A 12,822-nucleotide genomic window follows, 5' to 3' on the forward strand; every position below is an offset into this window, starting at 1 on the left:
TATGCTACCATGTACTGTAAGCAACTACATTCTGCTACATTGCATAATAAAGATAATCACTGTAATTGTATATCCACACAATGAGATAATGAGATAATAACAAGACTCAAGTACCTTCCTTGCATGCCAAACAATTGATTTTAGTCGCAGGCATTTGCCAGCTTGCTCCATGTTACTATGTGGTATCAGTTTATATTCTGTCAATAAAGGGGCATCCAGCAGGCTGTGAAATGCGTTGGTACACATATCTGTTGTGTGTTTCCCGAAGTTATTCTTGAAACTTACATATCATTCTCTGAGTTATTCTCTTTAAAACTCTTGAGGGCGTTCTTATGTGTTAGTGGAACATACGTAATAAATTCATTCCGAGACAGCATTTGGAATATCATAAGAGATCTTAAGAACAAACACAAACAAATACACCATAACCAACAATACTTAGAGATATAAAGATTAACTTGTCTAGCCTCATAAGGTTTTCACATCAATTTCCCCTGAAATATCAGACCTGTCTGTATGGAAGCTATTTATGTGAGCTAAGACAGATATTAAGTCTAGCAGGCTGGGAAATTTTTATCCTAAATGCAAGTAAGATGTGTTCACCTATAAAAAACCACATCAATAAAAGGATGCAATCTGTATGGTGTTTTTGACCAATAGTGCCAACAGAGACTCTAACTTTTTTTTCCTCCCATGTTTCTTTCTCAATTCTAGCAGGTTAATTTTTACAAAATTTATGATTACTTTTATCCAATATGTTACATCTGAAAGCTTCTATTTAGGCATTCTAAGGCAAAGGGGTGAAGAGTCCTAGTTTTAATGCCCTTATCAGTGTTAGATGATTAATATCAGTTAAAGATTATTATTATTCTGCCATCAGGTTTTCTAAATATGGGAAATGCTTGACTCGTTGGTTGACTTTTACTCTGACCCTCAAACTAAGAATGAATCAGACTACCTCTCTTGTCTAAAGTTTATTGTGGTAAACCCAGGTGCAAATCATTTTTGAAAACTCTCCTATTATACTCATCAATTTCACTACGTTTTTTGTTTTTTAGTGTCGGCCAAACCAAGACCCCACAGTGATGAATATTCCAAGAAGATTCCACCTCCCAAACCGAAGCGGAATCCGAACACCCAGCTGAGCACATCTTTCGATGAAACGTACATCAAAAAGCACGGGGGGCCCCGGAGGACGTCGCTGCCTCGGGACTCCTCCCTGTCCCAGATGGGCAGTCCCGCGGGAGACCCCGAGGAAGAGGAACCCGTGTACATCGAGATGGTGGGGAACATTCTCAGAGACTTCAGGAAGGAGGACGACGACCAGAGCGAGGCCGTCTACGAGGAAATGAAGTACCCCATCTTTGACGACTTGGGCCAGGACGCCAAATGTGATTTCGACCATCACAGCTGTTCTTCGCAGTGTGCTACTCCCACGGTGCCTGACTTGGACTTCGCCAAGGCCTCAGTGCCATGCCCCCCCAAGGGGCTGCTTTGCGACATCCCCCCGCCCTTCCCCAACCTGCTTTCTCACAGACCCCCGCTGCTGGTGTTCCCTCCCGCCCCCGTGCATTGCTCCCCCAACTCCGACGAGTCCCCGCTCACCCCCCTGGAGGTCACCAAGCTTCCCGTGCTGGAAAACGTGTCTTACATGAAACAGCCAGCGGGGGCGTCGCCCTCCGCGCTGCCGTCCCACGTCCCCAGCCATGCAAAACTGGAGAAAGAGCAGGCCGCGGCCCTGGGACCTGCCTCTGCCTCCCCTGCGCTCTCCTCGTCCCCCCCGCCCCCGTCCACGCTGTACCGAACCCAGTCCCCCCACGGCTACCCTAAAAGCCACTCCACGTCTCCCTCCCCGGTCAGCATGGGGAGATCCCTGACTCCCCTGAGCCTCAAGAGGCCTCCCCCCTACGACGCCGTGCATTCGGGCAGCCTCTCCAGGAGCTCTTCTTCAGTGCCTCACTCGACCCCCAGACCCGTGTCGCAAGATGGGGCCAAGATGGTCAACGCGGCGGTGAACACCTACGGGGCGGCTCCGGGTGGCTCCCGGTCCCGGACACCCACGAGCCCCCTGGAGGAGCTGACCAGCCTCTTCTCCTCCGGCCGCAGCCTGCTCCGCAAGTCATCCAGTGGCCGGCGCTCCAAAGAGCCTGCAGAGAGTAAGTGTGCAAGACCTGCCTGAGCCCAGAGCCCAGTGCCAGGCTTAAAACCAGGGTGAAGTCCATTGTGTGCAGGTAATGCACAGGGTACTGGGTCTCAAGGCTTTGGAGCTGGAATCTCAGCATGCAAAATGTGTTAGTTCACTTTTGCCATGCTAGGCCAAACGGTGTATCCTGAAAATATTAAAAATGATAGCCTGTGCAATATACCAGTACCTATTTAAAAGAGGAATGATTTTTGAAAAATAAGGTATAAAATCTAAATTCTTACGATGGTCCTGGAAAGCTGAAAAGTGAAAATAGGGACCGCTATGGAATTTTAGGTATGTGCAGAGAACACATGGAGGCCTTTTAGTTGCAATCCTAACATGCAAAATGTGCTGATTCACTTTTGCCATACTAAGCCAAATAGTGTATCTTGAATGTAAGCTGAAAGAATCAAAAATGACAATCTGCACAATACAACATTTCCTATTTAAAAGCAGAGTGATTAAAAAAATGAAGTATACAATCTAAAGTCTTATAATGGCCCTGGAAAGTCAAACTGAAAACAGAGACCACTATTGAATTTTTAGGTAAATATCTTGATTTGGAGGTGGGGGGCGGTGAGAATTAAACATTCAAACATGCAACTGTTAAATGTTAAAACTTACCCTCGTCTTATATTAAAAAACTTCTTAAGCAAATTCGTATTAGAAAACCTCTGTTGGAAAGAAAGCAGTTTGATTAGAATTTAGGATCTTTTTTTTTCTTTGTCATAAAAAATGATTCTCTCTGTATACTTCATGTTCTTATATTTTTACCTTTACTATAAATGAGAATAGAACCATTGTTTTCCTTGTAAAAGCCACGGTGATTCATACCTATTTCTATGGTACTCTTCCTAGATCCATCAATACATAACTTACAGAAGAATCACTACTGTGGTGAACATTATTTTTACTACTGAATTTCAAAGACCATGAAATTTCTATATCTGAATAACTAACCATTTTATGAGTTCCAAATCAATGCACAACTATATGGTAATGTCAAAACAGGCCCAGATTAGTTTTTTCTATGTCCATTTCATTAAATTACACTTCTTTCTCTTACTTAAAAATGCCTTAGGCACCTAAGCTGATAATTAATCTCTTACATCTCAAGTAATCCTCACATGATTTTTTATTTATCTATTCATATAGTCATACTGTGAACTTTCCTTAAAGGAAAAGAAATCCTCAATATTTTTGATGATGAAAATGATAATGGCATTTTTAATATAATTAATATTCATTGATAGTTATAAGCCACTAATTCTTTTCTCCCTTTACACAGAAATTTCTGAAAATGTTAGCTATTTCAATAATTGCCCCCAAAACATTTTAATTGCCTAACTAAAAGGCAGACATTTCTAATATATTAGGCATGTCTGGAGTTATATTCATGCATATGTACATACGTACATAAAATTCTTTTAAGAATTGATTTTAAAACTAGGAACAATCTATTTCTAGAGCAGTTGTCAACTAGGGAAATTTTGTCCCCCGGGATATTTTGCAATGTCTTCAGATGTTATTGGTTGTTACAACTGGGGATGTTACTGACATGTATTGTGTAAAAGCCAGACATGCTGCTTAGCGATGTAGAATGCACATGATGCCCCCCCCACACACAGGCACAAAGGGTGATCTGGTCTACAGTGTCAATAATGCCAACGCTGGAAAACCCGGTCTAAATAATTTATTAAAGTTTAAAGTTTCTTCCAGATAATTGATTGATTGATTTTGTTTTTGCACAGATCAAAATAAGGGATTTAGAATAAGAGAAAATATTTTTTAAACATTTTACTTTAAAAATACATAATGGGTATTGCGAAATTAATAGAACTTTCATCTTTGAATTGGTGAGATGATTGGATTTTCTCCCTACCTATCAGCTTCTTTGGAAGATACTTAACAGCTCCAGCTGGCAGCTATGCCAATTAGCTAGAAAAAAAAATATGTAAAAGAAATGATTAACTAATGAAGCTATTTCAAGAAAAATCCATCTGTTAGAATCAGTCTATGTGCTATATGTCACAGACTTCCCCATTCAACTCCAAAAACGAGCTGTGTGTACTTCTAAAACAAAGCTTGTACATGGAAGACTGGTCAAGGCTCTTTACAGCTTTTAGAGAGCCAAGGATTGAATTACTTCACATGTGCTATTAACCATGCATCACCTCTGCAGAGAAAGGGCATGCATGCCCCTGAGTTACATTAACCTCAGTATTTTACTTTACTTAAATGGAAGGGAGGAAAAACACAGGTAATACAAATGAATAATCAAATAAATCAAATGGACAAATCAAATTGCTATTTATTTTTGACTCTCGAGGAAAATGGAAAGACACCTTTAGATGCTCACAAAGTCAAACGGGCTCTCAGAATCTTTCCATAATGCAAAAAGTAGAATCACAATCGTTAATTGGGAGATAACCAGTAATTTCTGCTGCCGTATGCTCATGGATACAATTCTCCCCTTTACTTTTGCCAGACAGTAAGGATTTGTGGACCTGTTGCTACCTTAGGGATAGAAAAAGTGATACGAAGTAGTATAACATTTATGACATTTATGACAGTGAGTTTCATTATTTTTTTAAGTTTCAGGGGTTTTCTACATTTCAGGAATAAAGTAAAACTGATATCTCTGTTTTCCAAGCCTCTCTTGATTTAGTGGAGAAGTAAATGTTGAGAATTTACTAATATTCAATCTAAAACAAATATAATATTTTTTTAATTAAGGAAAACTATGTCAAATAAAATTTATACCTTAAACTCATTTTAATAATTTATAAAAGGCACACCTAATGTAACAATTTCATGTTTTGAAAGTTTATAATTGTTGATGGGGATTGGTCAATAGAGAAGAAATAAAATGAGACAAAAGAGATAGATAAATTTCCTTCTGTTTCAAATTTTCTAAATATGGCCTTCACATTCATTGTTATTGGAAGTGTTTTTTTCCCTCGTGGATGGAACATTGTAATGTTTGTCTATGATTCAGTTAGGACATCTGATAGTCTCTATAGATCTAGTAATTTTTTATTTGGTAATTATTATTAATATATACTTTTAAAATTTGTGCAGAGAGGTGAATGACATGAGACATGTAAGAAGTGATTAACTCATATGCTATTGCTATAAATTTTTGTGTCTACTTGGTAAGTAGGTCAGGTACAAATATGTTTTATGATAAACTTTGGAGACTTAACATAACTTACTGCCTATCATTTTCATCTTTCTTTTGCATGTTCTTCTTTAATATATTCATTATGATTTTGATTTGATTTTTTAGAAGATGTAGGTCACAAATGGGCCATTTTGTTTTAATAGCTCAGGTGCCATGAATCATGGAAATTAGTGATCACATCAAATATTTAAAAAGAAATGTTTAACCTGAATATCAGTCCAATTTCATTCTGATAAAGAACTTCCAAGACTGGGTGATTTATAAAGAAAAAAGGTTAAATTGACTCACAGTTTCACATGGCTGGGGGGGCCTCAGAAAACTTACAATCATGATGGACGGCGAAGTGGGAAGCAAAGACCTTTCCTGGTGGCAGGAGAGAGGTCACCAGAGCAGGGAAGATTGCCTTATAAAATGATTATTTTTTGTGAGAACTCACTATCATAAGAACAGTATGGGGAAAACCACCCCTGAAATTCAATCGCCTCCCCCTGTTCCCTCCCTTACATGTAGGGATTAAGGGGATTACAATAGGAGATGAGATTTGGCTGGGGACACAGAGCCAAACCATATTAGCCTGTATTCAACATAGATGAGTAAATTGTCCATTTCTATGAAAAAGTACAAGACCTAGTGAAGAACATAATTAAAATTTACAAACTTTTTGAGGGGAAAGAGTGAGATAGAGAAGCAATAATGGAGAAATGTAAATTAAAAATGTAGAGAAAAAGTAGAAGATGAAGCAGCAAAGGAAAGAAATTAATGAATAAACTAAGGCACTAAGAAATAAGCGAAATGCATGCCCAGAGGCAGATGAGCATGTGAGTAGATGTTGGCACCAAGAAGTGAGGCACACAGAAAGAGACTCATCTTTATTTGAGATGTTTAAGAAAGCTAACAGGCCTTGATCCTGCTAGAACTTTTGGGATCTTCCTCATGATATCCTCTGAGATGTCTTCAGCTCTTTGGGTATAGCTCAACTCCTAAATACCTTTGAACAATTCCAGAGTACAAAAGCTTCCAGATCTAGCCCCTGACCCTCTTTAAGTTGCTCCTTTCAGAAAGAGACAGGCATAACAGGGAAGAAGACGTGGGGCGCAGTGGAGCTCCAGAAGCAGGGATGAAAACAAAGGTGCAGGCCCACCCATCTCCTGACGTTATTATTGTTATTATTATTATTAAGAGACAGAGTCTGGCTCTCCTGCCCAGGCTGGAGTGCAGTGACGCAATCTTGACTCATCATAGCCTCTTTCTTCCGGGTTCTAGCAATTCTCCTGCCTCAGCCTCCCAAGTAGCTGGGGCTACAGGCCCACACCACCACACCCTGCTAATTTTTTGTATTTTAGTAGAGACAGGGTTTCACAGTGTTGCCCAGGCTGGTCTCGAACTCCTGAGCTCAGGGAATCCATCCACTTTGACCTCCCAAAGTGCTAGGATTACAGGCGTGAGCTACCACACCCGGCCTCTTGTCATTATTATTAAAAGATAAATTATGTCTTTCTTGGTAGTACCAAAAAAAAGCTATATGATACTTAACCATATTCCACGTTATTGGAGACTAATAAGTTTTTACAATTAAATCTCATTTTTTAGCCTTTCAAAAGTATTTAATACTTTTTTTTTCAGTCTCACTCTGTAGCCCATGCTGGAGTACAGTGGTGCAATCTCAGCTCACTGCAACCTCCGATTCCCAGGTTCAAGCAATTCTCCTGCTTCAGCCTCCCAAGTAGCTGGGATTACAGGCATGTACCACCACATCTAGCTAATACTTTGTATTTTTAATAGGGACAGGGTTTCACCATGTTGGCCAGGATGGTCTTGAACTGCTGACCTCAGGATATCCTCCTGCCTCAGCCTCCCAAAGTGCTGGGATTACAGGCACAAGCCACTGTATCCAGCCAGTATTTGATACTTTTAGATGTCATATTATATTTTTTTTAATTATAGATATAAATAAGTCTTGTAGATCTGATGAAATAGAATTAGGAATCAGATGTCATCTTTGCCTTTTCATTGACTTTCTTTAAAAAAAAACTCCATATAGAAACCACAGCTCCAAACATTCTTACATAGACACAAAATAAACCCACAAAATCCTGAAGACATCTAACCCCTGCCTCACATGCCACATGTAAATATAAGCCCACATACCTCTCTCCTTTTTTGTGCTGTGTGAGGTCCAGTGATACTAAAAGATTAGGCATTGATTATGAAGGAGCTGCTCCAACTAACTCTTACTAATTTAATTTTTAAAGAATTTATTTAAAAAATTCTGAAGTTTATTAAAGGATTTTAAAATATATTTCTATTTTTATATGCTGTTTTTATATGTTGTTCCATTTGTAAGAAAAAAAAGGGTCTACTAATGTATACTGGCTGTCTTGGTAACTCAGGGTCATTGTTGTGACAGTCACTGTGCACCTGCCACGGGCTAATGCAAAGTGACCTCAACGGGGGGGCTGCACAAAAAGGTGATATCATTGTTTCTGGTCATTCATAATAACAGTGACACAGTATTGATAGCTTATTAATCTGCTGGGATGTCCTTAGAGTTTATTTAGAACTGAAGTGCCGGCTAATATTATATCCTTTAAATTCACTTAAATTGTTATGTGTTTCTAGTGGTTTTCCTACCTCCTCCCTTTCTTTCAGGTAGTTTTATTTTTATTATTTATTTATTTATTTATTTTCTTTTTTTGGAGGTTTCAGTGGGAAGGGAGAATCACAGGGAATCAGGTGTTCAGAGGAATGTATTGAGTAGAGGTGAGGAACTAAGATGTTGAAAAGTGAAAAAAGGAGAGAAGGAGAGGAAGAAAGAGGAAGAAAAAGAGGGAGAGAGAACAGGAATATTGCTTCATTCTAAAAATGGGTATTAATACTGGCCGATCAATATTTTGTGTATTTAAAATGGAGAACTCTATAAATATTTATTGAATTTACTTGCTCTGGATCTGAGTTGAAGTCCTGGATATCCTTATTAATTTTCTGTCTCGTTGAGTCTAAATCTCATTATGGGTCTTATGTATCTGGGTATTAAGATCTCTTATTGTTGCATTGATCCTTTTACCACTGTATCTTTGTTGCTTTGAAATCTATTTTATCAAATGTGAGAATTGCAACTCCTGCTTTTTGTTTATTTATTTATTTTTGCTCTCCATTTGGTTGGTAAATTTTTCTCCAACCCTTTGTTTTGAGTCTTTATGTATCTTTGGATATACCATTAGGTTTTGGCTGTATCTTTTGATTGGGGGATTTAGTCGATTTAAATTTAGGGTTACTGCCATTTGATGTTAACTGGCTATTTTATCCATTCATTGATGTAAATTCTTCTTTATGTTGATGCTCTTTACTTTTTGGTATATTTTTAGAAAGGCTCATACTGGTTGTTCCTTTCTATGGATAATGCTTCTTTCAGAAGTTCTTGTAAAGCAGGCCTGGTGGTAATAAAATCTCTGAGTACTTGCTTGTTCATAAAAGATTTTATTTTTCCTTCAACTGTGAAGCTTAGTTTGGCAGGATATGAGATTCTAGGCTGAAAGTTCTGTTCTTTAAGTATGTTGAATATTGGCTCCCACTCTCTTCTGGCTTGTAGGGTTTCCGCTGAGAGATCTGCTGTAAGTCTAACAGGCTTCCCTTTATGGGTAACCTGGCCTTTCTCTCTGGCTGCTGTTAGTATTTTCTCCTTTGTTTCGATCCTGGTGAATCTAACAATTATGTGCCTTGGGGTTGCTCTTCTTGAGGAATATCTCTACTAAAAATAATATATATATATATATATTAGCTGGGTGTGGCATCACATGCCTATAGTCCTAGTTTCTTGGGAGGCTGAGGCAGGAGGATCAATTGAATCTGAGAGTTTGAGAATGAAGTGAGCTATAATCACACCATTGCACTCCAGACTGGGCAACAGAGCAAGACCCTGTCTTTAAAAAAGTAAAATAAATCACATGTAGCTTTCAGTAAAACCTAGCAGGTGAAGTAGTTAAGGACTTTATATTCCCTCAGTTTCTTGCTTATGAAAGCAGATGCTGACAAAGAGTAGGACAAAAACAGGTATTGAAAAACCAAAGGGAAGGTTGGAGGAGGGAGTCTATAGTTCTGGATCTCTCCTTTGCAATGGAGAATGAGAGAACCCTCAGCCTGCAGGCACGTTGACTTCAGGCAGGGCTCCTAGACGAATGGTGACTTTTGGAGCACCCTGACCAGAGTTAGGGGCTAGATTTGGAACCTCTTGTATGCTGGAATTCTTCAAAGGCATTTAGGAGTAGAGTTATACCCAAAGACCTGAAGCCACCTCAGAGGATGCCATAAGAAAGATTCCAAAACTTCTGGCAGGACCAAAACCTGTTCATTTTCTTAAACATCTCAAATAAAGGCTAATCCCTTTTCAGATCTCTTCTCCTGCTGTTTGTTGGTTGCTCCCCTGCTAAGACTCCCACACAGTGACCTCCTGTGGCCTCAGACTGGCTTCTGCCTTAGCAAGGGTCCTTCCAGCAGCTCAGAAAAGAAATCAAGCCAGGACCTGTATAATGATGATTCTCCCAGGATGTGACCTTGGATGTGCTCAGGCTCCAGAGAAGTTTCTTGTGTAGTTCAAAGCATGGTAGGCAAGAGGCAGAAAGCTTAGGTGAATGGTCCAAATGCCTGCATCATATTCACCTGGATGTTGTTTAAAATCCAGATTGCTGGGCTTTATTATAGACCTATTTAATGAGAACTGTAGGGGTTGGGCCTGGGATGCTGACTGTTTAATGACAATCCATGGTCATATTTATGCCTTCAAGCAAGCAATAATTTGGGGATATATGGTTAAATATTAGCAACACCATTTACTGATATTCAAGAAAGCATTGCTTTCATGTAACAAGGTTAAAAGAGAATTTATATAAGAAAAAGAAGAGAGGTGAGAGGAAGTAAAACAGACAACTCAAAATGAGTGACTGTTGGTTTCCTTTCCTTGACTAAGTTACTGATCAATTGGCAGCTTACAACGAGGACAGGCAGGGTAATGTGGATTCAAAAGGGATGACTACGTCACTACCTGTGGATTCTTCCAGAGACCTTGAAAGTTTAAGAACCGGTGGGCGTGGTGGCTCACACCTGTAATCCCAGCACTTTGGAAGGCCGAGGCGGGTAGATCATGAGGTCAAGAGATCGAGACCATCCTGTTCAACAGACTGAAACCCCATCTCTACTAAAAATACAAAAAATTAGCTGGGCATGGTGGCATGTGCCTGTAATCCCAGCTACTCAGGAGGCTGAGGCAGGAGAATTGCCTGAACCCAGGAGGCAGAGGTTGCGATGAGCCGAGATCACGCCATTGCACTCCAGCCTGGTTAACAAAAGCGAAACTCCGTCTCAAAAAAAACAAAAAAAAAAAAATGGAGTACATGGTGGGCAATCTGTGAATTGCATCTATCCTTGTCTTAGCACCTCCGTCATAGTCATGTCGATTCTGTGCCACTTCCTTCATCAGAATTGCTCAGTACTAGAGTTTGAGAACCACTCACAAAAGCTGCTTCAGACAGGAACTGGTGCTGCTGGTCAGGAAGGCGAGGAAGAAACCTGAGACTGGCTGGCAGTCATCCTCACCCCAGAAGTCCATCCAAATGTGTCTAGGCTTTTGAAGGGAGAGGACTAGCCAGAGCACGGTGGGCCCTCCAGGTGGAGTTGTGACTCAGAATGAAAGTGTGCTGTCTAGAGTACACCCTCTAGTCCACGTAGGAGGCAGAGTAACTCATAGGCAATAGGAGAGAATGGAAGTCTTTCTTGTGGGGCACTGGAAGGATGGAATGAGAGCATTACTGGCAATCTGGGACTCTAGAGGTCATGACTGGGCTAAGGAGCTTAGGAATTGGGTTCACAACGTTAATGAGGAATAAGGTGGTGATCGTCTTAGAAAATGCCTTGGCCTCAAGCAGGTTTGTCTCAGGAACAATAGCACGACCAACTAAGCCCAGAGTGGGAGCATCAAAGAAACTAGTGGTAAGGATGTGGAAGAAGGCAGTGGCCAGCCCCTTCCTCTAGAACACTTGCATATACTTAATCTTCATGCCATTTACTCTGTACCAGAACTTTCTAAGAAATTTACAAGTAGTTAGTCTTCATAGCAGTACTCTGAGGCATGTGATATTGACATTGCCATTTTAAAGATGGAAGAAACAGTGGCACAACTCACACAATCATGTGGGGAGTGAATCTGGGATATGAACCTCGATTATTTGGCTCTAGAGTTTCTTTGACTTACTGATACCTTATCTATACTTGATCAAGTTCTCCCAAATTCACCAATTTTCATCAAAAGTCTAAGGGCTCATGATGTTATCATTCTCAGGGATATCTGCCTAATCTGTACACAAATGGCATGGACTACTTAATGACTGGTATCAATTTAGGAAGGGGTGGGAAATCTTTTGAGCACCCTTCAAAACTCACTTTGGAATATCTCAGTCACTGCAAGGAGCTTTGTACCCTAGGTTTCTGAGCTGCCCCTGAAGGCATATGGTCGGCCCAGTGGGCCTCAAAATCGCCTAAATGATCTAAGCAAAAAGATGTGAGTGCTCACCTTACTGCCTCTAAGCGTGACTTAAGAATATATGTTCAGGTTTCTTTGCTAAAAAGATATGAGTGTTCATCTCAACACCTCTAAGCATAATTTAAGGGTGTATGTGCAGCCTTCTTTGGTCTCTCCGATATGCAATACTGAGCTACTATCCAGGGATACAGCGCTTTTGTCCTCAGTGCTTGCATCTTGGCCGTAACTATGCAGCAACTTGATGGCCCATGGCTCCTCCAAGGGGAAAAATAGTTGATTAATTAAAAGCCCGAGCCAATGCACAAAAGCAATGAGCACACTAGCAGCACTCATCTGAAAACTGACTGGAGTAAAACAGACAAAACAACTCCGAGGTGCCCTATACAGATGCTTCTTAGCACTACCTCTTTTCTCTTTACATTTGAGATACTATGCACTTGACAGAATCAGACACTCATCTTTCTGTTTTTCTTTTCTTTCTTTCTTTCTTTCTTTCTTTCTTTTTTTTTTTTTGTGAGTCAGAGTCTCACTCTGTCGCCCACACAGGCTGGAGTGCAGGAGCGCGATCTCGGCTCACTGCACCCTCTGCCTCCCAGGTTCAAGCAATTCTCTGCCACAGCCTCCTGGGTAGCTGGGATTATAGGTGTCCGCCACCACACCAAGATAATTTTTGTATTTTTAGTATAGATGGGGTTTCATCATCTTGGCCAGGTTGATCTTGAACTTCTGAGCTTGTGATCTACCCTCCTCTCAGCCTCCCAAAGTGCTGGGATTACAGGTGTGAGCCACGACTCCCGGCCCCACTCATCTTTAAAATTAAACACACACACACACACACACACACACACCGAGAGAGAGAGAGAGAGAATTCTTTAGCTGGCCTATTATGTTTTAAAACTGAAGGGATTTTTTTTTTTAACA

The 12,822-nt window shown here is 40.3% G+C and overlaps 1 protein-coding gene across 7 annotated transcripts in view; it reads left to right on the forward strand.

Moving 5' to 3' along the window:
* The window catches only part of NYAP2 (neuronal tyrosine-phosphorylated phosphoinositide-3-kinase adaptor 2), a 382,953-nt gene that overhangs the window by 169,074 nt on the left and 201,057 nt on the right, over window positions 1-12,822 (forward strand). For all 7 annotated transcript variants that reach the window (XM_078329186.1, XM_008999586.4, XM_035305903.3 and 4 more), the window contains one exon: window positions 1,059-2,156. In XM_078329186.1, coding sequence (XP_078185312.1) covers window positions 1,059-2,156 — 1,098 coding nt within the window. The remainder of the gene's footprint in view (window positions 1-1,058; window positions 2,157-12,822) is intronic.

The sequence above is a fragment of the Callithrix jacchus genome, chromosome 6, assembly GCF_049354715.1.
Source record: "Callithrix jacchus isolate 240 chromosome 6, calJac240_pri, whole genome shotgun sequence".
NCBI lineage: Eukaryota > Metazoa > Chordata > Mammalia > Primates > Cebidae > Callithrix > Callithrix jacchus.